Genomic DNA, 27,788 nt, shown 5'->3' with positions numbered 1-27,788 from the left:
ATGTACACACCATCTTAGCCTTGAAAAAAGCCCCAAGCATTGAGGGGGCGAAACAAGTGTTGGCTGCTCTAAGTTCTCTGCTGCCTCGCAATTAAATAGAGGCTTTTATTTGTATTCAAATGCAACATAGCAAACGTATATGTAAATTAGTACGAAATCTCTGACCACTATTTTCCTCAAGGAATATCAATTTGCATGTTTATTATTAAATTAATTGCTTACTCTACCTTACTTAAGTATCTTCCGTCAGGGATGGATTGGGACAGAAAAACAATCCCAGGCACCAAAATAAAAGATGGCCCATTAGTGACTCAGATCGCTTAAAAAGTAGCCCATACTTGCACAGCGGGCAGTTTTCAACTAGTAAAAACACGTTGTATAGATGTTTAGAGTGTAGGGTACACTATACATTTGTACTTGCTGCAGGCAATGTTGTGGTAATATCAGAAAAATCAACAAAAAACAGCCCAAAAAAACAGCCCACACACTGATCTCTCGGAACAGCTATCCAGGCATTGCCTGACTGTCCTACAGGTCAGTCCAACACTGTCTGCATTATTGTGGTTCCTTTCTTCCTTCTGCACATGCTCCATTTCATCTCCTGCACTGCTATCTCCTCATCACACAACGCACATCATTTGAAAGGTCTCTCAACTGAAGACATCACGTATAATGCCTCATCCACAGTACACATCACTTGAAATACCTCTCGACCCTACACATCTCTTATAAGGCTTTATCCTCTGAACACCACTTGTAAGGCCTTGTCCACTGTACAGATCATTAAAAAGACTTCTCAACAATACACATCACTTATGAATCCTGATCCACCGCACACATCACTTGTAAGGCCTCATCCACCTTACACATCACTTGTAGGGCCTCATCCTCCGTACACATCACTTGTAGGGCCTTATCCACCTCACACATCACTTGTAAGGCCTCATCTAGCGTACACATCTCTTGTAAGGACTCATCCACTGTACGTATAACTTGTAAGGCCTCATCCTACGTATATATCACTTGTAAGGCCTCATCAACAGCACACATCACTTGTAAGGCCTCATCCACCGTACACATCACTTGTAAGGCCTCATCCACTGTACACATCACTTGTAAGGGCTCATCCACCTGACACTTCACTTGTAAAGCCTCATCCACCGTACGCATCACTTGTAAGCCCTCATCCACCGTACGCATCACTTGTAAGGCCTCATCCACCGTACGCATCACTTGTAAGGCCTCATCCACCTCATGCATCACTTGTAGGGCCTCATCCACCGTATATACCACTTGTAAGGCCTCATCCACAGCACACATCACTTGTAAGGCCTCATCCACAGCACACATCACTTGTAGGGCCTCATCCACCGTATATATCACTTGTAAGGCCTCATCCACAGCACACATCACTTGTAAGGCCTCATCCACAGCACCCATCACTTGTAAGGACTCATCCACCGTACACATCACTTGTCAGGCCTCATCCACCGTACACATCACTTGTAGGGCCTCATCCACTGTACACATCACTTGTAGGGCCTCGTCCACTGTACACATCACTTGTAAGGCCTCGTCCACCATATATATCACTTGTAAGGCCTCATCCACCGTACACATCACCTGTAAGGCCTCATATAGCGTACACATCACGTGTAAGGCCTCATCCACCGTACACATCACTTGTAGGGCCTCGTCCACTGTACCCATCACTTGTAAGGACTCGTCCACCGTACACATCACTTGTAAGGCCTCATCCACCGTACACATAACTTGTAGGGCATCGTCCACTGTACCCATCACTTGTAAGGACTCATCCACCGTACACATCACTTGTAAGGCCTCATCCACCGTACACATCACTTGTAGGGCCTCGCCCACTGTACCCATCCCTTGTAAGGACTCATCCACCGTACACATCACTTGTAAGGCCTCATCCACCGTACACATCACTTGTAGGGCCTCATCCACCGTACACATCACTTGTAGGGCCTCGTCCATTGTACACATCACTTGTAAGGCCCCGTCCACCGTATATATCACTTGTAAGGCCTCATCCACCGAACACATCACCTGTAAGGCCTCATCTAGTGTACACATCACTTGTAAGGCCTCATCCACCATACACATCACTTGTAAGGCCTCATCCACCATACACATCACTTGTAAGGCCTCATCCACCGTATATATCACTGGTAAGGCCTCATCCACCGTACACATCACTTGTAAGGCCTCATCCACCGTACACATCACTTGTAGGGCCTCATCCACCGTACACATCACTTAGAAGGCTTCGTCCACCGTACACATCACTTGTAAGGCCTCATCCACCATACACATCACTTGTAAGGACTCATCCACCGTACACTACACTTGTAAGGCCTCGTTCACCGTACACATCACTTGTAAGGCCTCATCCACCGTACACATCACTTGTAGGGCCTCATCCACCGTACACATCACTTATAAGGCTTCGTCCACCGTACACATCACTTGTAAGGACTCATCCATCGTACACTACACTTGTAAGGCCTCATCCACCGTATATATCACTTGTAAGGCCTCATCCACCGTACACATCACTTATAAGGCTTCGTCCACTGTACCCATCACTTGTAAGGACTCGTCCACCGTACACATCACTTGTAAGGCCTCATCCACCGTACACATAACTTGTAGGGCCTCATCCACCATACACATCACTTGTAGGGCCTCATCCACCGCACACATCACTTGTAAGGCCTCGTCCACCGTACACATCACTTGTAAGGCCTCATCCACCATACACATCACTTGTAAGGCCTCATCCACCGTACACATCATTTGTAAGCCCTCATCCGCCTCATCCACTGTACACATCACTTGTAGGGCCTCGTCCACCGTACACATCACATGTAAGGCCTCGTCCACCTCACTTGTAAGGCCTCGTCCACCGTACACATCACGTGTAAGGCCTCGTCCACCTCACACATCACTTGTAAGGACTCATCCACCGTACATATCACTTGTAAGGCCTCATCCACCGCACACATCACTTGTCCACCTCATCCATCAGTTGTCAGACTCGTCTGCTGCACTCATCACTTGTAAGGCATCGGACCTGTACTCACCTCAGTCGCTGCCCACGCTGCACACAAGGCTGATTAACTATAGACATCTTTATGACCGCACAGGCCGCATAGATGCTATGCAGGCGCGCATAGATGCATTGCAGGCCGCATAGATGCTGTGCAGGCCGCATAGATGCTATGCTGGAAGGGGACAAGTTCTTGGCGATTGTCACGAGGAGAGAAGTCCCAGAGAATGAAAGTCCCCCTCCTGTCTTTCACTTTGATAAAGGAACAGAAGTAGAGGTCCTGGGATGAAAAAGGAAGGCTGAGAGCTGTGATTCACACCCTTCAATGGGAGGCCGAACGGCTTTCATCTCCCCCTCCCTCCCCCCCCCCCCCCCCCACCCCGCTCTGTCTGTTCACGGTTCTAAAGCACGAAGCCTATGTGAAGTGAAGATTGTAAAACGCCATGAAATGGTTCGCCTTGCAATGAATCTAGCTCTTCACTTGGCATGAAATAAAGGGCAGACGTGCAGTGAGATGAGCGCACACGTGTCCTTTGTGTGCGTCAGGCCGGGGTCTCCGTGCACGTGCCAGTGCTGATTAACGACCCCTTGACAGACGGGCACCCTTGCTTTATCGCCTATTCTCTCTGCCTTTTAATTGGATCCGCTGGCAAATTTGTGTTTAACAACCTGTTTTTACGGGCGCCTTAAAGGGGTGAATAATGCCCCCCATTGGAGAGCAAACAGGCGGTGAAGACACCGCGCCATAAACCGCACGCGGTGGAGCTGCGCGTCTGCGCGGGTCTTGTTGAGCAGTCGTGGAGGTGAAGGCGCTAAAATACATCTCCAGCTGCGTGTCTGTTCTCGGAGAGGCTCTTGGTGAGGGATTAGGGTCGGCGCTGTCCCTATGTTGCATCTCTTGTGGCTTCTGCCTGTTACCATCTTGGCTGCTGTTGACTGATAAGGGGAGGTGCTGTCTCAAAGACTCACCTCTTGTGGCTTCTGCCCGTTACCAGCTTGGCTGTTGTTGACTGATTAGGGGAGGTGCTGTCTCAAAGACTTACCTCTTGTGGCTTCTGATACCAGCTTGGCTGTTGTTAAGCGTTTAGGGTTTGCGCTGTCCCTATGTTGCATCTCTTCGTCTCGTCTGCCTTCTACCAGCTTGGCTGTTGTTGACTGATAAGGGGAGGTGCTGTCTCAAAGACTTACCTCTTGTGGCTTCTGCCTGTTACCAGCTTGGTTGCTGTTGACTGATTAGGGGAGGTGCTGTCTCAAAGACTCACCTCTTGTGGAATCTGCCTTCTACCAGCTTGGCTGTTGTTGACTGATTAGGGGAGGTGCTGTCTCAAAGACTTACCTCTTGTGGCTTCTGCCTGTTACCAGCTTGGTTGCTGTTGACTGATTAGGGGAGGTGCTGTCTCGAAGACTCACCTCTTGTGGCTTCTGCCTGTTACCAGCTTGGTTGCTGTTGACTGATTAGGGGAGGTGCTGTCTCAAAGACTCACCACTTGTGGCTTCCGTCTGTTACCAGCTTGGCTGTTGTTGAGCGATTAGGGATTGCGCTGTCCCTATGTGGCATCTCTTGTCTCTTCTGCCTTCTACCAACTTGGATGTTGTTGACTGATTAGGGTAGGTGCTGTCTCAAAGACTCACCTCTTGTGGCTTCTGCCTTCTACCAGCTTGGCTGTTGTTGACTGATTAGGGGAGGTGCTGTCTCAAAGACTCACCTCTTGTGGCTTCTGCCTTCTACAAGTTTGGCTGCTGTTCAGCGATTGTGGGTGGCACTGGCTCTAAGACTCGTCTCTTGTGGCTTCTGCCTTCTACTATTTTGGCTGCTGTTGAGCGATTACTGGTGGTGCTGTCTCTTAAAACTCGTCTCTTATAGCTTCCGGCTTTCCCCAGCTGTCTATAAAACCTGTTTCTTGTGGATTCTGCCTGTTACCAGCTTTGCTTTGCTGTTGTCGAGAGATTAGGGGTGGTGCTGTCCTTATGGTGCCTCTCTAGTGGCTTCTGCCTTCTACCAGCTTGGCTGCTGTTGAGCGAGTACGGGTGACGCTGTCTCTAAAATGTGTTTCTTGTGCCTTCTGCCTGTAACCAGCTTGGCCGCTGTTGAGCGTTTGTGGGTGGCACTGTCTCTAAGACTCGTCTCTTGTGGATTCTGCCTTCCACCAGCTTGGCTGCTGTTGAGCGAGTACGGGTGTTGCTGTCTCTAAAACTCATCTCTTGTGGCTTCTGCCTTCTACCAGTTTGGCTGTTATCGAGCAATTAGGGTTGGTGCTGTCCCTGCGGTGCATCGCATGGTGTTTCTGCCTGTTACCAACTTGGCTGTTGTTGAGCCATTAGGGGTGTTGGTGATGCTCTCTCTTAAACTCATCTCTTCCTGCTCTCCATTCTACCAGCTTGGCAGTTGTTGACCGGTTAGGGGGGGGGCACTGTCTCTAAGGTGCAACTCTTGCGGGTTCTGCTTGCTACACACACAGCTCTGATGGAGTGGTTAGAGCTGGTGTTATGCTAAGATCAATCTCTTGCTACTTCTGCCTTCTGCCAGCCTGGCTCTTGCTGAGAGATTAGAGGTGTTACTGTCTCTAAGATCCCTCTCTTGTGGCTTCTGCTTTCTGCCAGCCTGGCTCCTGTCAGGCCAATGAGGTTTGACGCTGTCTGAAATGTGCTTTTCTTGCTGCTTCTACCTGCCACCCACTGAGTTCTGATGGAGCAGTGAGAGTTGTTAGATCCAAGATCCCTCTTGTGGCTCCTACTTTCTTCCAGTTGGTTCTTGCTGGGTGAATAGTTGCTGGTGTTAGTTCATCTCTTGTAGTTTTGCCTGCTGTCCACATGGCTCTTGTTGAGAATTTGGAGATGGCATTGGCCCGGGCTTCATCTTTTGTGTTTTCTCTCTTATTGCCTCCTGCTGAACAGTGAGGAGTGCTGGTGTGGAGTTTCTTCATCTTGGGGGTCCCCAACTACAAGAGGTAGGCAGCAAACTCAAAAAAGAAGTTGATTTATGACTCCGATACATCATAAAGATCTTGTAGGGCTTAGATCCACCCAGAATGTATGAACCCAGCCCACAGAAGAAGATACAAAATGTCTCTTACTGTGATTGGATAGGCTTATATCGAACAACCGGCCATTGGAATGCATCGTAGTCCAGCGATGACTTTATAAACACTGATTCCGTCCTTTGGAGATGTTCATCCAAAAGGCCGAGTGCGTCTCTGTTCAATGATTGTGTCAGCATTCATGGTCTGATGGGCGAGACCCGAGGGCTTTACCAAAGAGCTGGTCACTTTCCCGGCTGATATGTGGGCACATTGCCTGGTGCTATCAGCTGCTGTGCTTTAATTGAATAATACCCTACACAATCATCTCTGACTTTTAAAAAACTTCTGAAATATGGGTACCGATGAATCCTAAGTATATATAATATTAGTATAAAAGTACTATGTGCCATCTTCCTGCCCTCCCAGCCCACACTGATCTCACTCTATTTTAAAAACCCAACGTCTTGAGCGGGTAAAATATAAGTTAAAGTTATGGACAACTCAAACTACATGGCAAGGACTGTGGACACGGTCTGGGACAACCAAATCTAGGGTAGCATTCCAAAGTGCCGTGGGAGGGTAGTAGGACATACGTCATGTGGGGTTTGACCAGGGCCGGAAGGGTGGGGGCTGGTTTTGAACCTGTGGGGGCCGTGTTTGTTTTTGTGGGCCTGTTTTGCAGCAGCGCTGCAATATCGCCCCCCTGTAACAAAAGCAGCAGCAGTGTTTTCACCAGCACCCCCTCCCCTACACCGCCAGGTCCGAGTTTATTGCCAGGGCTGGTGTGCGTTTCCAGTCCCGCTGTGGGTTTGACCCCCGTTGCTGTGACAGGTTGGTCCCTTGTGTCACCTGTAACCCATCTACAGCCTCCTATTTGATGCTGAGGTGTTAAGGGAAGGGCACAATGTGGAAACAGACAGAAAGTGAACAGGCTTTGCAGATACTAATTGATCTTATATCCATCACTGCCTTCATGACCCCTGAGACCAGAGGTGGCGAGTGCAGTGCCAGGTGCCACTGTTGCTCCCCTTACCTAAGTGCTACCCTAGTGCACCCATCTAGGTTGTCAATTCCCTACACTTTGAAGTACCAACAAAGTACAGAAAACATGGACTTTTGGATTGGTGGTAAAATCATCTTTAGCAGTTTCTTTTGATCAAAATCCAATGTCCTCCTTCCAGTATTCCTAATGTCCTGTGGAGGGATGTTGGCAAATGATAGATCACAAGACAACCATTCGGAATATCTACTGAGGTGGACACCATTGTTGTTGGAACTGGGTACGCCTCCTCAGGTAGGCATAGACCTCCAACACCGCACAGCGGGTGCCAAGTGCTTTCAGTGTGGACATGAAGGAGAAGCTCGTCTAATGGATTAGTAAGGAGACGTCAGGGTAGGCACTAGTGGAAAACAGGAAGAGGGCGAGACAACCATTTGAGTGAATCTCACAGCATCAACGTGAAGTCAAACATCTAATGTCCTGACGTCTTAAAAATGAGTACGTCTACGAGTTGTTGGCACATCATAGGGTTTCATAGATTTACTCATTTTTGTTTGTCACAAATATCTATGCAAGTATGTCTGGGAATCTATTAAAACCGTATGTTTCCAAAGGTAAGCTTTTCTATCTAGCCTTATGTCGGCAGATTATGCGCAGGTGTACCTTCTGCGGGGTGGGGGTAAGAGGAAATAAGCATTGAAATATTTTATTTCATGTGGTGAACACCCTTCTGCCACAGTCCCTGGAAGCATGGGTCTGTGGAAGCCCTGTCCCGTCCTAAACACACACACACTCTGGAGGCTGCCTGGGTGCAGAAATTCACAAATGTCTGGTCGTACCAGAAACCCGCCAATTATACTTTACCCTGAAGGTGCTGCCCACGCAGTCCATTTCAAAGTGAGCATTAAAGAGAATTTGTAAAGTAGCCAGCACAGCAGGCTGGAACACAAATTAGAGCGCAGTAATATTTTGCTGGCAACTAGTTGAAGCCTGGATGACGGGCGTGCTGGTCCAGCATCTGTCAGGGACATCCTTCCAAGGTTTCAATCCTTTTATGGTAATCTGAAGCCATTGGGAACCAGCTCAAGATGCCGCCTATCTCCAGGCATTATGCTGCAATCTTAGTAAATGGCTTTCAGAGTCAGCCTAGCACGCCATTATATTCCCCTCCTAGTCACGGAAGCTATTTAGGTCTGCTAACTGTACCATCGCGGTGGGAAAAATACAGATCATGAGAGTGTTCTAGAATTCCAGTTGTTTTCTGAAGTTTCATATATTTGACGGAAAAGAAGATTTTTGCTGCTTGCATGGAGAAAGAGGTCACACTGGTGAGTTTTCAGCCATGGTACCAAGCCAGGGTAGAGTTTTCACGTTTGTAAAATTTTTACATTTTTTGTTTAATGATTTTTATTGAGTTTTAAAGAGAGAAAAACATTATCACACAAATGAACAAGTCACAAATATAATCTACCAATCAATATAGAGAAATAAACATGGACACAATTTATAAAAAGAGAGAGGAAGAAAGAGAGAAGAAATAAATAAAGAAAAAGATAGAAGAAAAAGAGAGACAGAAGAAAAAGAGAAAAAAGAATAGTATAAAGCATGAAATGAAGATTAAGTGCAGAAGTAGCAAGATATGAAGTAAAATGTAACCATAATAGATCAGATTTAATTTTCTGAGAAAGAGCGAGAGAAGAAACATTAGCAATTCTGTGTTATAAATTTTAATTTGATGAAACCTTGTCCTTTGCTGTTGATGGTCCAATGGGTACTGCACAGAGTCTTGGAAGTTCAAACTTAATATGTAGATGCATGTGTAACAGTAGACGTGATGCAAATTCTGCCTTTGTTGTAACCATCACTGTAAAGAGAGTGAGACCCTTCAGTAGAGTCTGTTTGCACAGTCACAGTGGGACCAACCAAGGGAAGTGGTAGTCTGGAGCTTCTGAGGACATTGACAATTTAGAAAATGTGATCTTAAAATATGCGTGGCATGGAAGGTGCAACTTGTGACTTGTTTTACATGGGGAACATGGGATAGGCTGGAAGGCGTGATCTCTCCCTTGGTTCTTGGTGGCACTCCAAGTCCCAGGGGCATGACGGTTGAAGTGTAGTATTTCTTCCAATCTTCACGTCAGGATCTCTGTTCTAGATAAATTAAGATCAGTATGGTTGGTTGGTGGCTCTTCAGCAGTGGACCAGTCTCCATATGTCACGATCACTTGGAGTTTCCCAGTTTTATGATGATCTAAGCATTGACAGTGTGCTTTTATCAACTCACACTTTAGGACTGGAACCATGATTGATTCTGAAAATCACTTAAGTGAAGAAGGAGAGCAAGGTGATGCTTGATCTGTTAGAGAGGACAAGGAGACCTGGCTAATAATGGTTCACTTGAAGCCAAGTCACTGTAGATGCTCTAGACGGAGACACTGGACAAGTCAGGTCAAATTGCAGTGATGCTGTTCATGTCCATGGCGGACATAAGCCTATCTCTGATGAACTTTGTGCCTTTCTCAGGGCGGAATACAGCTTATTGATCTGTGAGCTAGTTGCTTCCATCGAGAAAGTTGTAGGTTTGAGTAAATGCTGATTTTCAATCAGTTTTTTAAGGAATGGGCCATTCAAGATTCCCCTGTAGCTGGTTGGGTCTGTCAGGACAGAACTGTTCAATTGAATTGATAATTGGTCATATTAAAAAATATCTTGAATTCAAAGGGGAAGGAAGGTGGCTGATGATTGGCAGGTGTTGATGATGCTGGACTCTGAGATTGCAGTGGCTGTAGAAAGAAGACAATCCTTGAAGGTTTGTGGTGGAACGGTTCTGATGGTGACCCCACAGATCCACTAACCTTGACCAGATTCTTGAATTCGGAGGCTGGGAGTTATCTGAATAAAGCAAATGTCAGATGTTGAATGTAGTTCCTCTTCTCTCAGCTTCTGAATACTGGGTGGTGGCGTCTTGTTTGCCAGACGGACCTTTGGCCGCATAGTTGTCTCCTCTTGAGTTGCAGAAATCTTGATACTCGAGAATCGTTGTGGTGGTGAATTGCAGGTTGTGGAATCCAGTATGGACCCCTTGCAGTTTCTTCGTGGGTGTAGTGGTGCTGGTCATCTGGTTTTAGAAATAGTCTCTTTGCTTTTTTGATGCAGTATTTGTAGATCCTGTTGGGCCGCTCCAGGCTCATTTTGTCAAGAATTTCTTTAATGGACATTGTATTGTAGCCATTTGTGATATCATATTTCTTATTTCATCATTTATCTATGACATTTAATTGAATTGTTTCTGGTGTGTTGTTTATAGGGGGATGAGCTTGTCAAAGGTTTAGGAGAGTCGGCTGTGCAGCTGGTTGACATCTTTTATTTCATAACATGGTAAACAATCTCCGATTTATGAATTGAGTTTTCTGACTCTAACATAAAGGCCTCCTGGACAATTAGGCTTGAAAACAAGATGGATTGTAGCTCATGTACTGATGTCTGAAGAACAAAAGACCATACATTTCAATAAATGATGTGCATATATTAAGGGGCCATCCGGTGAATGGTGTCATAATTGACTCAACACTCAAGCAGACACCATCAAACAAGGGAACATTCTGGAATGCTTATTGCTGGTGAGTGTTAGTGATACAGGACTGAGTGCTGGGAATGTTTTATTCTATCTTCACTGGATGGCCCCTTGTAATGTGCAGTATGGAAGTTTGAAGACTTTGCAGAAGTTATGAGTATTTAGATATCATTTAAACATTTGTGACTCGGGTAGAGATTGAGGAAATGCAATAATTTATTTTAGCTGATGGTGTGCTTTCAGCAAAGGGCTTTAGCTTTATTTAGCCCTCATGTAGTAATTAACTCTACACCTCCCTAACTTTAGGATTAACATTAAGGTGAATCAGGAATTTCATATCAAAGGCAAAGCGGATGGTGACAAGTCAACAACTGGCAAAGTTTGCAGGATAACTGACCCAGTCATATTAAGTTGGTCATAATAACTTGGGGTTTTATCGTTTTTAGGCAATAATTCCTTGGTTTGTATTAAAGCATCGAATTGCAACTAGTATCCGTTGACTGGAATTGAAGTGCAGTGGGACTTTATTGTTTACTCCACGGTGGGCGCTGTAAGAGTTCACTTACTCACTCCCTCAACTGAGGGATGTTCCAGCCAGGGCCGATTCTAGGATTCTAGGATTTTTAGGGCCCTGGGCAGAAGGGGAATGTGCGAGGCCCCTCTAAATTTCATGGACGTGACACATTCAGGGCTGTTTGCATGTGAATAGATGCCCCTTAAGCTGAAGCCCCTCCCACTCAGCCACCTACAAGCATGTCTTCACAGCTCATCAAGGGCTGGAGGTGTGAGGGTTGCTTATCTCCAGAGAGGTTTAATACTGCCAGCAAGCTATAGCCATCCCGCTGTGCCTCTGCATGGGTGGCGGGTGGAAGTCTAAGTGCCGGACAAACCTGAGGAATGTGTCTTCTTGCAACTGGGAATGGGGTCCCCTCTCCCTTCTTCCCCTTGCTACACCCTAGCAGTGAGGCCAGGCGAGAGGGACCTCCTAAGGTGGCGCACTTGCATGGTGGCACCTTTCATGTCATAGTCTGATTCTGTTGCATTGGTGCGGGCCCCAATTTGGAGGACTGACTCCTGGGCTTCTGCCCACACTGACCAATACCTAGCACCCGCCGGGTTCCAGGACCCGACTGTGAATATCTGAGGTCTTGTTTAGCCATACATCATTGGAGTCAAAATGGCGCCGTACGTGGTCCAATTAACTTTTTGCCACGTACACGGCCCGCTCCCTGCCGGCGGCAGCCCATTACCTATGCCGTCTGTATTAGCTGAATCAATATAGAAATACATTAGGATTACATTTTAATGTCCGGCAGCGCGTTTCCCTGGAGCGCATCCTTCCCCGGCTGCCATTTCCGGTCCTGTCTCCATTCTGGGACACGTTAGTAGGGATAATTGCACATTACACCGCGTTATGTTACTAAATATTACATGATGCTGTGTTATTATTGTGAAGTCACAGATGAGATAGAATGAAAGCAGAGCTCTTCTGCCCGCTCATTGTTATACGGCTGGTATTGTTAACGTGTCTGAAGGCCAAGTGCCGGATTTTTCCTACAGGCTCTTGCAGACTGATGACTATGGGTGGAGGAAGTGGGGAGGTCTTTTGTATTTTATTCTCTGACACTCAGAGAAGAGAAGCCCTCGAATGTAGATGTTTGAATATTTGGAGTGCAGCACGGTCATTGCATTTGTAGGATGCTGGAGAGAAAGCGGGCAGTGTTCGATGCTGCGCTGCAGGCGCGACTGCTGTAACTGTTACCCGCTTCGATGCGCGCGCTGCCCCGCGCGCAGCTGACGAGCAACAGCGCAGGAGAACCGCATGAATTTCTGCCCACCTTTGGCCCTTAGTCTCAAATGTGATGATTGTGCTATGCAGAAATGTGACTTAAAAAGAAAGTCACAAAGGGATAAAGAGGACAAAAGCCTAAAGAATAGGGATGCATGCACGACCTTAACTCTCCAGTGCCTGGGAGGGAGCTGGGGCAGTGAGAGATTCAGATATCTTCCGGCATTAAGTACAAAAATAAGAAGTTTTTGTTACAGCAAATCTGCATCTCTCAGGGAGCCATGATGTCCCTTCCCTCCTCCAACAATGGTAATAAATAGCACATTATATTCTGCACATCTGCACTCATTGGTTAGGCATATTTTCATGTGTATTTGTTTTAACAAACATATTCAACCAAAACCAGGATGGAAAGGGTTACGTTTCTGTGCGAAGGTCCAGTCACACTCAAGAGATCTCTATTGGCAGAGTAGCTTCTGTGTGTAAAGTGCTTGTCAGATGCAGTTTGTAAGGCAGCAAAAAGTGTTTTTCTCAAGTAATTCTTGCAGCACTGTGGTAAACCTGCATTTGACCTTCGCAATGTAGTAATAATTGTTTGTAGAAGATATAGATATAGCTATGTATCGCCATACACTGCAACTTTCTAATGCCCAGCCTGAAGGTATTCCATATGTCGACCTCAGAAGGAGAGAAGGCTGAAGAAAAAGTGCTGGAACCTTAACAGTATTTGAGCTAATATGTTTTTTCTCTCTGTTTTTCTCTCTTATATCATAGTATCAATACCTCCTCTCCTCCTTCTTCTTTTCCCTCCTCTTTCCCCCTTTCCCCCTTTTCCCCCTTGCTTTCACCTTATTTCAATCCCACAAACTGCGTTTACTCTTTTCTTCTAGAGATCAGCTGATTTCTTTATTATACTGTTGAATTTCTTTTATATATTGCTGATGTCTTTATGTCTTAACAACTTTGCTAATAAAGCTATTCAAACACAAAAAGTGCTGGAACCTGTGGCAAAGTGGTTTAACAAATACATAAAGGAAAACAACCCCCTTGGTGCCCACCAGTCCGGCTTTAGACCTGTCTGACCGCAGCACTGAGACAACACACTACAATACGAAAAATAGTGGAATGACCAACGAAACCTGCCTTCTCATCCTCCTGGACCCCTTCTCAGCATTTGACACAGCCAATCACTCATCCCTTATAAGACTCCTAGAAGAGGTGATGGGAACCCAAGGTAGGCTGCTGAACTGGTTAAAGTCCTACCTCTCTAACCAATCACAGCAGGTTAAGGTCTCTCACTCTGACCCCTCAACTCTGTGTCAAGGAGTAACATAACATGTGTATTTGTAAAGCTCATGTTCACCCAGAAGGGTATATTGGCACTGAATAACCGAACAGACATTACATGTGCGTAAAAGTGCCCCAAGTCTCCATCTCATCACCTACACTATTCAGTCTTTACACGGAATTCCCATGCTCCCTCCTGGAAAAATTGAAAAACATATTTTAATCTTTAAGCAGACGACACCAGCTTTTTTGAAAGTCTCTTCTCTATGTCAAATGCTCTCCCTGAATCCTGGATGTCACGCCACCACCTAAAACTGAACACCCAGATAACAGAGTTCCCTCTACTCTTTGCCACATGGCAAATCACCTGTAAAATCCTGGTTATGCCCCTGAATCCTGCCTGCCTCGACACCATCCACTGTAGACAATGTGCCATCTCTGGCCTTTAGACCTGATAAACACCTCAACCTGCACGCCCTCATTAACACGGATGCAAATAGGTGCTCAACTCCAACTCAAGCTCCTCTGGTGAATGCCTCTGGGTTATGAAGCTGCTAATCCCTGCAGAAGACTTCAAAACTGTGTTACAACCTATAGTCCTCAGTAAACTACACAATGGCCACTGGTTAGTAAGCAGCATTGCCAGAATGCACAAAGCCCCTATGGACGCAGCCCTCAATTCTACAGCCTGCTTAGTCACAGGCACAGCGCCGGTATCCTGAGCACCCTCAGCTAACTCCCTATTGGGTCCAGGTGCACCGACAACCTGGACAGCTTCATTCACAGAACTTCTCGTTCTCTCCCATTAATTAGTCACTTGTGAGGTCTTGATCCTGGTTTTGCCCAGGAGTTGTGACACTTTCCCTTTTTATGATACTCTTCGTTTTCATTTTGAGTTTGCTCAAGCCTTTGTCTTCTACTGTTTGTCGCACCTTTATTTTGCGATGTTATTATTATTGCTCAGTTTATAACCTATATAAAGCACTCTGATATCCTTCTAGGTCTGGTTCACACCATAGGAGACTTCAAATAAATAAATAAAATAAGCCCATCGGGGTGAAGTGGATTGGGGCAATTAGAAATAACATAGTTGCGTTAAGACGTTTACACTCTGTGGTGGATGCAGGTAGTGTGGCTGGGTTTGGTGTCATCAGACAGCAGTGCAGAGAGGTAAACGGTGAACATGTGGGATTATGTCACCACAGCAAGGTTCAGGTCTCCTCGATGACTCATCGAGCACTGCGATGCGCGTGGTTGAGTAATGGGGTGGCAGCAGCCATTTAAGTGGGATAAAAGAAACTAGGAGATCCCTCAAAGGGACGCGCCTGATATAATCAGGGCATGGCTTAAAACACGTAAGATAAGAATCTGTGCTTAGCACGGTGTGCCGCCGGACTGGTATTTTTCTGCTTTAGTCATTGCATCCAGAAATGTAATACAACCAGTAACATTACACCTATAAAAAGACAGAACTATTGGCTTTGTCAGTGGTTGCTAGTTGCATTAGATAAATAAGCAACAACTGTTAACTTTGTTGTATATACCATTAAAAATGCTTCCGTTCTGGAATGACGAGACTGTGCAAGAACCATAACGAGTCTTTGTGAAGTTACATCAAAGGCAGTGAAGGGTGGCACTGCTGCAGAGGGAAGATTTCATTTTTGTCGCCCTGATGGTGAAGGCAAAAATGGAGAGCCCGATAGGGACCTGTCTCAGCAGCTGCTTTTTAGAACTGCCGGTGCTGAGCACCGGCAGGACCCGGCCCACTTAAAGCCCTGTGTTGCAGACCAGTACACGGGCACTTGAGGGCAGCTTTATGAGACATCTGAGGAAAGGGAGGCTGTGTATGACCCTGCAGAGAGATTCAAGGACAGCTGCATGGGCTATACAAACCAGACTGGTGTGGGAACAAGTGACGCACGTGGCAGAGGGGAGGGCGTGTAAAATGAGGGCGCGTAGGTGGATGGGATGGGATGGTGTGTCGTGGAATGGGATGGATTGATTTAGGCATAGCTCTTTCTACCCATGACACTGCGCTGAGGGTGGAAGCGCTTCACCAGAGGGTAGCACGCTACTTCGTTAGATGCTTACAACATTAGACACGTTTGTAATGCGAACTGAGTTATAATCGGTCGTGCTGTTATTACACAATTGTGGCACTGTTTGTTGTCTTGCTGTGAAAGATAGAATAATGGTGAGGTGCCAAATATCACACCCCGTGGGAGGATAAGAGGACTGGGATTCCTGTTCAGCTCCTGTTCTTTCTGTTTTGATTCTATAAAGTGGGCAGGGCCTGCAGTCGAGAGATTCCCGGCGGAGGCCTCGTCCCTCTGTGTTATCCTCTTGTTTTTATGAGCGAGACGTTTCACTCAGTCTTACTTTTCTGAATTGAACTTCGCCTGCAGAACAATCCTTGGTGGATGTTCCACGCCAGGTGCCTGTTCAGGGAGGAGGTACATATTCAAACGTCACCAGGAGAGCACAAAACGTGGAGGCGTCTGGCCCAAGCTTCCTGTGCTGCGGTGGCCATCCTGCTGACGTCATCAGCCCTCTGACCTTTCACGGACAGACTCTGCGTAGAATGTGGCTTCCATTTCAATCCCATAAGCATGGTTATTCAGCAGTTTTAGTTGTTGATTTGGAAATCTAACATGGCACGTGTCCGTAACTGTAATAGAGATGTTCTGAAGTGTAGCTTAGCATCTATGAAGGTGTTAGTTTTTAAATGTGTGCAGCGTCTGTTTGCTATGGACACATAGCTCAGTCCTTGCCGTCTTTTGCCCACACATCTGGTTTCTGTCCATTTTATGTTTGCTTCATTCAGGTGAAAGTACTTAGCTCTAGACGGAGTGAGAATGCCAGACTGCTGTGTAAGTCACCAGCAGGCTGGAGGAAGGGCGGTGGAAAGGCAGAGAGACGTTCGGGGAGTCACCTGAAGAGGGCGCTGCATCTAATTTAAGAATAACTACAGAGAGATGGAAAAAATAAATGGGTGTACATATGCATGAGTAGCTAGATACATACGGAAAGGAAGGATTATGTACTGGGTAAAATATGTATACAACTTAGAAAATTGATGGATAGATGGACGGATGGGTGGGTGCGTGGATGGATGGATGGATGGATGGAAAGGTGAAAGGATGAATGGATGGCTGGGTGATTTCATGGACCTGCAGCCTATATAAAGAGGTTATTCTACCAATGGAAGTTTGTGTATGTGTGGACTTAATGAATCACTGGTTAAACGAATAAGCGTACTGGCCAGAAATCTGAATTGTTGGGAAGATAAGCACCTGCCAGATAAAAAAAAAATCAAGTCAGTGTCTTTCATCTATTTATTGTTTTTAGACACATATTTTGTGATCAAGGACTGTATGTACTATTCGTTAGAGAGTAATGTATACATACTTTCCCATACTTATGGATGTGTCCGAAAAGCACACAATTGCCTGTCCAAGTCTTTACAAATGTGCACATTATTAATCTTGCTACTGGTCTTGAGTTTGTCTATGATCCAATGTTTATATCAATTGTGCTATAAATTGATCCAACCGGTTTTATCTTTGCAGCCCCATCTTACTGTACTTTGCAATAAGATCAAAGGTTATTTGTATATATTTGTGTTGGGTACAGGGTCTTTGCTCTAAAGACCAATCCACTCCACTTGACTTAGATGGATGGGTCCCCAAATGAATTTATAGCTCATATGGATACACTGAAGGATGAATTTATAAATACAATATTTAAAGTAACAGAATGAATGGTCAGATTAAAAAAGACTATGTATTCATGCATAGTCCGTCTGAGTAAAAATATGTCTTGTTGCGTAATCCGGGGACAATGTCACCATTTGATCTGAGCCCAATATAGTTCAGGGATAAACGTCTCAGATACAAGAGACAGATGTCTTTACAAAGTCTTGATATATTCTGCCTTCTGTGATGAAGCTGTCTGATGTGGCCCTCATCCTCTTATGGTTTCAGAGTCTCGCATGCAGTATGAGAGGATAGGATCTGACATCACAATGAAGTGTGGGACGTTGGACTGGGATGCTGCTGTGACCTGGACGGCCAATGGGACCGACATCGATAAGTCCCATCTCAATGGGTCCAGCCTCCTGATCCGGGCCGCAGACTTGGCGCACAACGGGATCTACTCTTGCTTCGACAGCTCCACGTGGCAGCTCCGGTACCAGGTCACCCTCAAAATGGGATGTGAGTAACACAACATGCATTATTTCTTTGATATCACTTCAGTGTATGACATTTCCTCTGCAGGGAAAAGAGAACATTCCGTCTGCTACTGCATACCTCTCTTTGATGTGATACCCTCTCTTAGGTAATGACCTATACTCAGGGCCAATGGAATTATGCGATTTTGCAGCTGCAGCATTTTTTGCGTAATCATGGTTTTGCCACATTTACCACATAATCCACCATCTGATGCCTAATCTGCAGATTGTTACAAAAAAATTATATTTCTAGCACAAACTGATCAAATGTTACTAAAAGCGGTGTGACAAATGTGATCTCACAGTAGAAGGCGCTCCGCAAAGGTTGACTGGTCGCCTTTCTGTTGCTTATTGGTGTATTTGGGTATCAAACTGGTACTGATGAGGTGAAACCTTTGCCCAGATAATGTTAATATGTCTAAACAAAAAAGAGACAATTGTTGAGGTTGTAACTTTCTGGTAAGTGTAGGAGTACTTCCTGAGTAACCCTGAGTCTAATGTCTAATTTGTGAGCCAATGGATGTTCTGATCTGTTCGCATTTCCTACCTCTTCTACTTCCAAAATGGCTGCTCCTCACACCTTTTCGTCTGCTCATGGGTTGTGGCGACTGTGCCACAATGTGTGTTCATTTGAAACACTTCAGTCGTGTAGTGTTTTAGTCATGAAACATATCAACAGTGGAACTCAGAATGAACTCAGTGAATGAAGGTGTGTGGTGTGACCAGGGGCTTCAAGGCATAAAGAAAGAGTGCTTGGTGGTAACAAAGGTTGGTTGACAGACTAGAAGTAGTAGAGAAGCACCTAAAGTAGCATGACAGAGAGAGTGGAAACCAGGGAAACTAGCATCTTCAGTGGAGAAAGAAACACAGTAATGGGTTTAAAAAACAGAAATGACAAACATTGCGTGCAAACCACTGGAGATATTAAGAGAATAACATTATATGCAAAATAAGCAGTAGGTATTATATTTACTCAGAGAACCTGGACAGTAGTTTACTCTACTCTATAAATAAATAAACATACACACACTTACCTTAAATATACTTATCTTTCATTGTAAAGGCATGCGTGTCAAAGGCATATTCGTGGTAAAGGCATGCGTGATAAAGATACTGAATGGTAAAGGTACAGTGTGGTAAAAGATGTGTGGTAAAGGCATCCCGTTGTAAAGACAGCGTAGTAAAGACTGCCTCCCTCTTGTGTCCTTGTTCTGCAGGAGAGAATGTGCCTTGCAGTGAGAAAGTCCACGAAGCATCAGTTGGGCTGGGCTGGAGTCAGAAAGTTGGAAAAGGTGACCCAGGAGCACCTTTAGGAAACGCAGTGGCGTAGCAAGGAGGGGGTGGGGGTGCGGTCCGCCCTGGGCCGCACAAGTTTTGGAGGTGGCGGCTCACCCCCCTCTCACATGAGTTTGCCACGGGGGCGGCAAATGCAAGAATCATCGGCAGCCCTCTCCCACCCCAGCTCTTCAGCGCGGCCGTGCGGTGGGAAAGGCAGAGATCGCCATGGGCGGCAAAGTGTCTAGCTACACTACTGAGAAAACGGCAGGGGGACCAATCACAGTGGTCCTAGCAGAGTTCACCTTTGCTTTCTACTGTCCTCTCAAGTCTGTATTACGCAGCTGCGTAAATTCATTTTATTAATTTATATGTTAATTTACCTGTAAACCTCCGTAATCCATAGTTTACTACCCCCCACCCTGCCCCTCCCCACGTCACCACCCTGCAGTTACTCCTACAACCGACCGCGGCTGGTATTACGGGCTCCTATAGGAACGGACCTCCTGCTAAGCCCAGGCTGAATGCATCTGGGATCACTGAGTATGCGTCTGCTGTCAGGGACAGAATGCATCATCAAATGGGATTCTTAAAACGTATTCCCTCATGATAAGTGGCCTTTAATTCAGCAGCAGTTACCGGTCTCAGTGTTTCTAAGGATCGGTTCATTTGTACAGTAAACCACAGTCACAAACCGGTCTCCCCACTCTCCTTTAGGAAACACCACAACACGCACCTTTTCCTTCTCTTCTGGAGTCAATATCGTGTTTTCCCTCTTTCTGGCAGTGACTTTCAATGGGAATGAAGGCAGCCAAAATCTCTGTGCGAAAGTCAGGGGCAAACTAAGGAATTACCCTGAGACCCGGCTTGGAATTACGATTCCCTCAATAATTCCTCATTTTTAAAGGGGTCCTTAGGTTCCCACTTTAATGGGCTGGATTTTCCACACACACTGAGTTATTGATACCTGCACTATCCAGAACTCCTAGAGTGGGAACAAATTCAGGCCATTAACGGGTCACTCTGACCTGTGACTGTCTCCGAAGAGCGGTGGCTGTCTCCTGGAGACCTGCTTGGTATTTTCACCCTCCGGTCCTTGAGTGGACTGGAGCAGGTTAATATCACCATCTGAGTCAGAGATCTCTTGAGATCCTTCTGAGGGACAGGTCAGAGAGTTCAGTCCAGACAGGTCAGTCATCTGACTGATCAACTTGTTCCCATGCTGTCTGGGGAAGGCGGTGCCCCCATGCCAGCCGGCCTGCATGCTGATCTCTGACAGCTTGGCATCCCCACAGACGGTCCTGTCATTTCACACTTCTGTAGCTGCCCAGCTCCTCACTGATAATAAATGCTGCTCATGCTGCATGGCGGAGAGGATGGCAGAGCATCGGCAAGCGGATCTGAGACGCCGACCATCTGAGACGCCGACGCAGTCTCTCGCGGACCATGGTAGGGCGCCCAGGGTATCCAGCAACCCTGAGAGTCAGATAAAGCTGAGGGGCTTTGTATGCCAAGGATCAAAGACCCCAAAGGAAAAAGGGTGGAAGAGATGTTTGCATGTTTAACGCACTGCATAAAGTATACAATATCCACTAGAGGTCACACCACCGAGTCACAACCACACACTGGAGCAGAGCTTACAAGCCACATTTAATGAACATTTGGGCCTGCATTACAGATGGGACGGACTGTCCTTGTTGCGCTGTGGTGCAACTTTAAGTAGGTGTGCAGGGCGCAAGCAGGGACAGTGCACCCAATTACAATGAATGCGCTGCCCCCAGAACAGCCGCGAACGTACACTGCCCTGGGGCAGCTCGTTCAGGGACATACAGAGCAGCGGCTTCAAAGCCACTAGTTGTTTCTCTGTGCAGGCGGCAACCCACCTGCACTTTATAGAGGGGCCAGAGATCCCCCTGCAGGAGGGTGCAGTGAGTGAATACACCTCCCTGCAGTGAGTTGTCTGTGGGGGGTCCATGGTTTCCTACTTCCACAGGGCTGCCTTTACAGGATGCACTTACAGTATTCCATCTTTTTGTGGTATACGTTCAGTGAGTCTCCCAAGGGCATGTTTGACTCTGTGCCTGCTTCTGTAATATGGTGCGGGTGCAGAGGCAAACCGATTCCCTCATTTTCATGGGTTCACTCCCCCATGCAAATAAGGGAACACACGCTAAAGATACCGCTGGTGCCACATGTGCACCAGCGCTATCAGTATTATAGAATATCATAATTCCCTGATGGTGCAAAAAGCAGGCACGCGCATCCATTGCGTTTCAGGGGCACTATGTGTAACACTGAAGATAATTTGGGGTCTGAGGCATTCAAGGATGGTGGGAAATGATCCACTCAGCTGTGCTAGTGATCCATATACAGTATCAAAACATAAAGGCGATTGGATCTGTGTCCACATGTGGAAACCTATTACATCTGCATAAATAAACTTTCCATCACACCCAGACGTCATGAGCCACTCCTTAACAGACAGGACTGTCATGCAGTGGTGTATTCACCATACATGGCGCAGAACAAATTGTTTCTGTAACCCACGAGTAATTGCACTTCTGTTTCAAAGTATAAATATGATCAACTTTGATCAGTGCTTGATTTAAAAAACAAAATAAGTGTCAGAGCGCTTCCCAGGAGGCCATTGCAGATTGCACAAGCCATTACCCCTGCTAGCGCTGCCAGTGACAGTACCAATACAACTAATAACATCAAATTCTTACAACTGCGATAATTAGAATACTCCAAGCCACCTAAAGCTAATGGCATGGGTGGCAGATATTACTAATTTTTAATGTATATTGAAGTGTTAAACTATCTTTTGTTGTGCTTATTTAAAAATAGGGCAAACAGCGCCATCATGTGATGGACTGTCATTAGTGCCGGTGTTGAGAATTAAGTGCTAGTGCCGAACTCTAGAAACCACCCACTCAAATTAAGCACTGACCTTGTTGGAAAAAGCAGTAATCAGAAACTTACATCAATGTATGTGTAGCTGACCCTCTTTCAACTCTTAGCTCAGAAAGCACATCTTGTGCAATTTCACAGAGGCTGCTTTTGAACAGCCTTAGTAATGCATCATTTAGTGTCACCGGATTATTCGCAAGATTAGGCAATTTATTTTATTGTACATCTCAACATACCTAATATTCAAATACACTAAATCAGGGCTGCACCACTTCAAAGAGAACAGATTGATACAAATAGTTATAGTTCAATGAGCCTCAGGTAGAGAGAATTTCTTCTTTATTATTTTGTTCCTGAAAAGCCACAGCCAACGTGTGTCGTCCTGTCACGCAGGACTTCTTCAGGGCTGTCAGTTAAAAACACATATAAAAATAATATTTACAATACATAAACTGTACATATCACATATAACACAGATATATACATACATATATGGATATAATTAAAAAAAAGACACAACCCCTAGACACAACAACTATTACATACGATAGGCATAAACACTGTAAAGTATACAATTTCAAATTAAATGTTATATGTATACTTTACAGTGTTTATGTCTATTGGATGTAATAGTTGTGTCATACATAAACTATACATAAACTATACATATCACATATAACATAGATATATACATACATATATACATACATATATGAATATAATTCATATATACATACATATATGGATATAATTAAAAAAAAAGACACAACCCCTAGACACAACTATTACATCCAATAGACATAAACACTGTAAAGTATACATATAACATTTAATTTAAAATTGTATACTTTACAGTGTTTATGTCTATCGTATGTAATAGTTGTTGTGTCTAGGGGTTGTGTCTTTATATGTGTTTATATGTGTTTATATGTGTTTTTAACTGACAGCCCTGAAGAAATCCTGCGTGACAGGACAAAACGCGTTGGCTGTGGAATTTTAGGAACAAAATAATAAAGAAGAAATTCTCTCGACCTGAGGCTCATTGAACTATAACTATTTGTATGAATCTGTTCTCTTTGAAGTGGTGCAGCCCTGATTTAGTGTATTTGTTGTATAATTGCCCAAGGGTAAAAAATAGGGGGGTGCTCTTGGACAGGGGGCACTTTTAGGAGTATGCACACAGGATAGTTCACAATTTTGATTTCATTGGCATAATTGTTTGTGATTGATGCCATACCTTTCTTTGCTGGTCCCCTGTTCGAGTTGTGTTTTTCTATACCTAATATTCATTGTGCTCTACATCCAACATTATCCTAGTGAATAGTATTGCAGGTGAATATTCAGCAGTAGGCGATTGCAGGAAGGGCCTGATACCAAGTACTGACATAACCATATGGATGTAAAAAAAAACAAAGTGATGGATGCAATAATTGAATTAATCTCACCTGCTGACAATTGCTCGAGCCTCATCCCAATCCTTTGTTTTCCTCCCACAATGCGACATCAGTTTGGACCCAGGCATATGCAAATCAGCCTTGACCCTGCTTCTCATGTAAGCAGTCCAGCCCTCCCTGAACCGGAATACAAGCAACCTAGGACTGGTTTATCCCTTAGTATGGGCTTATCGGCCCAGTATAGCTTGATTCTAGTGGCACAGTGAGCACAGGACCAACATCTGGACATACCCGTCACAAGTAGGGCATCAAAAAACAAAGTGATGGATGGAATGCTTGAATAAATCTCAGTCACTAGCAATCACTCAGGGCCACATTCCAATCCATTGTTTTTCGCCCACCATGCCATATCAGTCTGGACCCAGTCATATGCAAATCAGCCTAGACCCTGTTCCTCCTGGGAACAGCCCAGCCCATACTGCCAGGTCGGGTACTACCTGAACCGGAACACAAGCAAAACAGGACTAGTTTTACTGCACACTGTGTCACTCGAAGTAAGCTATACCTGGCTGATGAGCCCATAACAAGGGCAAAACCGGTCCTGTGTTGCTTGTATTCTGGTTCCAGGAGGACTTGGCATGGCCAGTGTTTATGTGTTTACGTTTTTTAAAATATAGCATGTAATTTTAACTGATTTAGATTTTTTAATTTCATTTTTAATAGTGATGTATAGTGTTGTAGCGAGTTGTTGGGTTTGTAGAGGGATAGAGTGGAATATTGATAAGGTAACAATTAATTATGAATTATTTTATACATTATATTATATAATAGTCATTTATTTTTGCTATATGTTATTGCGGGCTGTTAGGTTTGTAGGGGTAGAGGGTGTGAAGTTAATTAAGTACTAACTAATTAATAATTAATTATTTAATTGATTTTTAATTGTATAATATTTATTTTACTTATATTTTAGTTATAGACTGCTAGGTTTTTAGGGGTCTGGATGTGAAGCTAATTAATGAATAATTAATTTGTTATTAAATTTTTTAATTATTTAATTGATTTTTAATTATGTAAAATATGGAATACTGATTTATTTTGCCTAGGTTTTTGTTGTGAAATGCTAGGTTTGAAGGGGCCTGTGGGAGTTAATGAATGAATAATAAATTAACTATTAATTATTATTTCTAAATAAATTATTCAAATGAATTAAAAATATGTAAATTATAGAATACTTATTTATTTTAATTATATTTTAGTTGCAGACTGCTAGGTTTGTATGGGGCTAGGGTGGGAAGTTAATTAAGTAACATTAACTAGCAATTCCTTACTAATGGTTAATTAATTAATTAATTGATTTCAAATAAGCAAATTACGGGATACTTATTTTTTTAGTTATATAGGTTTGGGCTGCTAGATTTGTAGGGCTATAGGGTGGGAAGTTAATTAATAATTGAATAACAATTATTTATTAATTGATAATTATTGAATAGTTATTAAATAAATTGAATAATGTTTTGAGTTTTTTTCACACACACACAAACACACACACACATATATATAAAACATTGTATATTAAGAGCTTCATTTTTTTCTACATTCATGGGGCTACTCATATATGTAATGTGTTTCAAGTGAAGTACTATACATATTCAAATTTAGACTGCAGTAGGAATAGTAAAATGGATCCCTCCAAAATGCAATGCTTTCCCTACTGTTGCACAGACTGAAGTGGGAAAAGTAAATATTACCCCTCCGAAGTCCAACACTTTCCATACTGTTGTGCTGTTTGGAGTGGGAATAGTAAATTGAACCCATCCGAAGTCCAATGCTTTCCCTACTATTGCACATACTGGAGTGGGAATTGTAAATGCTACCCCTCCTATGACCAACACTTTCCCTACTGTTGCATAGGTTGGAGCGGGAATAGTAAATCTAACCCCTCTGAAGTCCAACACTCTACTGTTGCACAGAGTGAAGTGGGAATAGTAAATTTTACCCCTCCGAAGTCCAACACTTTCCCTTCTGTTGTTCTGTTTGGAGTGGGAATAGTAAATGTAACCCCTCCAAAATCCAACACTTTCCCTAATGCTGCACTGTTTGGATTGGGAATAAATCATTGAACCCCTCCAAGATCCACGCTTTCCATACTGTTTCTTAGTCTCGATAGACCAGAGTGGGAATAGCATACTTAATAGTCTTTGACTCCAATAGTTTTCATAATAATGATTAAATAGATTTTATAGCATTAATTTTTTTTTATATTATATATTATATGTTTTTATTTTCAAATGTATTTTGATATGTATAGTATTTTCACTAAATGTGTTTTTTGAGGTTTACATTCTTTGTATTTTATTTATTGTCTACAATAATTCATATATTTTTTCATATTGAATTTTAAATGTTGTCATTATTTTATTCTGTATGTATGAAATACATATATTTACTTTATATATATTTACATATATATATATACATTGCTCCTCCAAATGCTTCGGTAAGCCCACCACCTCCAGACCAGAGGGCGCGTCGACGAACGGACCTCCAAAGCACAGCCCGAAAATATCAAAGAAACTTCCTTTTCAAAGAGGAAAGTCGACGCCTTGTCTGTTGCGCAAACTTGATTTTATTCCGTCAGCTAAAAACGTTAGACGCGTTTCGCCTGCCGTGCAGGCTTCTTCACTAACATTTAGCATAAAGTTTTTCAGCCATTTTAACCAAACAGTGAATCACGTGATATGTGTAGAACTACTCAACCATAGAAAGTGCAAACAGACTAGTAGTTCAGTGCAGATTTAACTTATGCAAAGGCTCATGGTTGCGATTACAAACAGTTAACATGTTTAAAGCACAATTCTACGCCTTAAAAACACTTATACTTATACACAGTAATTGTTTTAAACTTTATAAACATTATTGGACTAAATTCACATTTTTAATTAAAAAATGAATTAGAAGGATTCAAACCCCGGACAATGCAGAATAGTAATTGCATGTACAGACACTGCCCCAGTGGGCGAGTCCACAGTCATGATAGCCTAATTGGTAAAAATTAGTACTAGAACGCCAAGGTTCACGGGGTCCAGCCCAAGTGGGCAATGTTAACATTGTTCTAAACTCATGAGCAACTCGTCTTATCATCCTCTGAATTACACTAGTCTGCATAAAGTGCTTGTGCTAAATTTTAAAACAAGTCCTAAAACTTACACACGTTACATATTAAATGTTAAAATCAGAGTAGGGAGGGGAACGGCAATAGCTTCATAGATGCGTATGAAAGTCTTCTTCAATATTAAGACCTTCAGGAATTTTTGTCGAATGATATAGTTTGATTCCAACTTTCTCAATTTCTTGACTCGATCACCTCCTACTATATTATTCGACTCAACACAAAAATTCCCGAAGGTCTTAATATTGAAGAAGACTTTCATACGCATCTATGAAGCTATTGCCGTTCCCCTCCCTACTCTGATTTTAACATTTAATATGTAACGTGTGTAAGTTTTAGGACTTATTTTACAATTTAGCACAAGCACTTTATGCAGACTAGTGTAATTCAGAGGATGTTAAGACGAGTTGCTCATGAGTTTAGAACAATGTTAACATTGCCCACTTGGGCTGGACCCCTTGAACCTTGGCGTTCTAGTACTAATTTTTACCAATTAGGCTATCATGACTGTGGACTAGCCCACTGGGGCAGTGTCTGTACATGCAATTACTATTCTGCATTGTCCAGGGTGCAAATCCTTCTAATTCATTTTTTAATTAAAAATGTGAATTTAGTCCAATAATGTTTATAAATTTTAAAACAATTACTGTGTATAAGTATAAGTGTTTTTAAGGCATAGAATTGTGCTTTAAGCATGTTAACTGTTTGTAATCGCAACCATGAGCCTTTGCATAAGTTAAATCTGCACTGAACTACTAGTCTGTTTGCACTTTCTATGGTTGAGTAGTTCTACACATATCACGTGATTCACTGTTTGGTTAAAATGGCTGAAAAACTTTATGCTAAATGTTAGTGAACAATCCTGCACGGCAGGCGAAACGCGTCTAACGTTTTTAGCTGACGGAATAAAATCAAGTTTGCGCAACAGACAAGGCGTCGACTTTCCTCTTTGAAAAGGAAGTTTCTTTGATATATATACACATATACACACACTCATATATGCATATCTTATATATTTTATATATGTGTATATATATACATATATATATACACACACACA

At 43.8% G+C, this 27,788-nt stretch overlaps 1 protein-coding gene across 2 annotated transcripts in view; it reads left to right on the top strand.

Moving 5' to 3' along the window:
* Positions 1 to 27,788, top strand: part of CNTFR (ciliary neurotrophic factor receptor) — an 874,361-nt gene that overhangs the window by 514,682 nt on the left and 331,891 nt on the right. For both annotated transcript variants that reach the window (XM_085628365.1, XM_085628374.1), the window contains exon 5: positions 17,730 to 17,960. In XM_085628365.1, the coding sequence (XP_085484491.1) occupies positions 17,730 to 17,960 (231 nt within the window). The remainder of the gene's footprint in view (positions 1 to 17,729; positions 17,961 to 27,788) is intronic.

Source organism: Triturus cristatus, chromosome 2_1, assembly GCF_964204655.1.
Source record: "Triturus cristatus chromosome 2_1, aTriCri1.1, whole genome shotgun sequence".
Taxonomy (NCBI): Eukaryota; Metazoa; Chordata; class Amphibia; order Caudata; family Salamandridae; genus Triturus; species Triturus cristatus.
The sequence above is the reverse complement of the archived record's forward strand: the minus strand, read 5'-3'. Positions and strand labels throughout refer to the sequence as shown.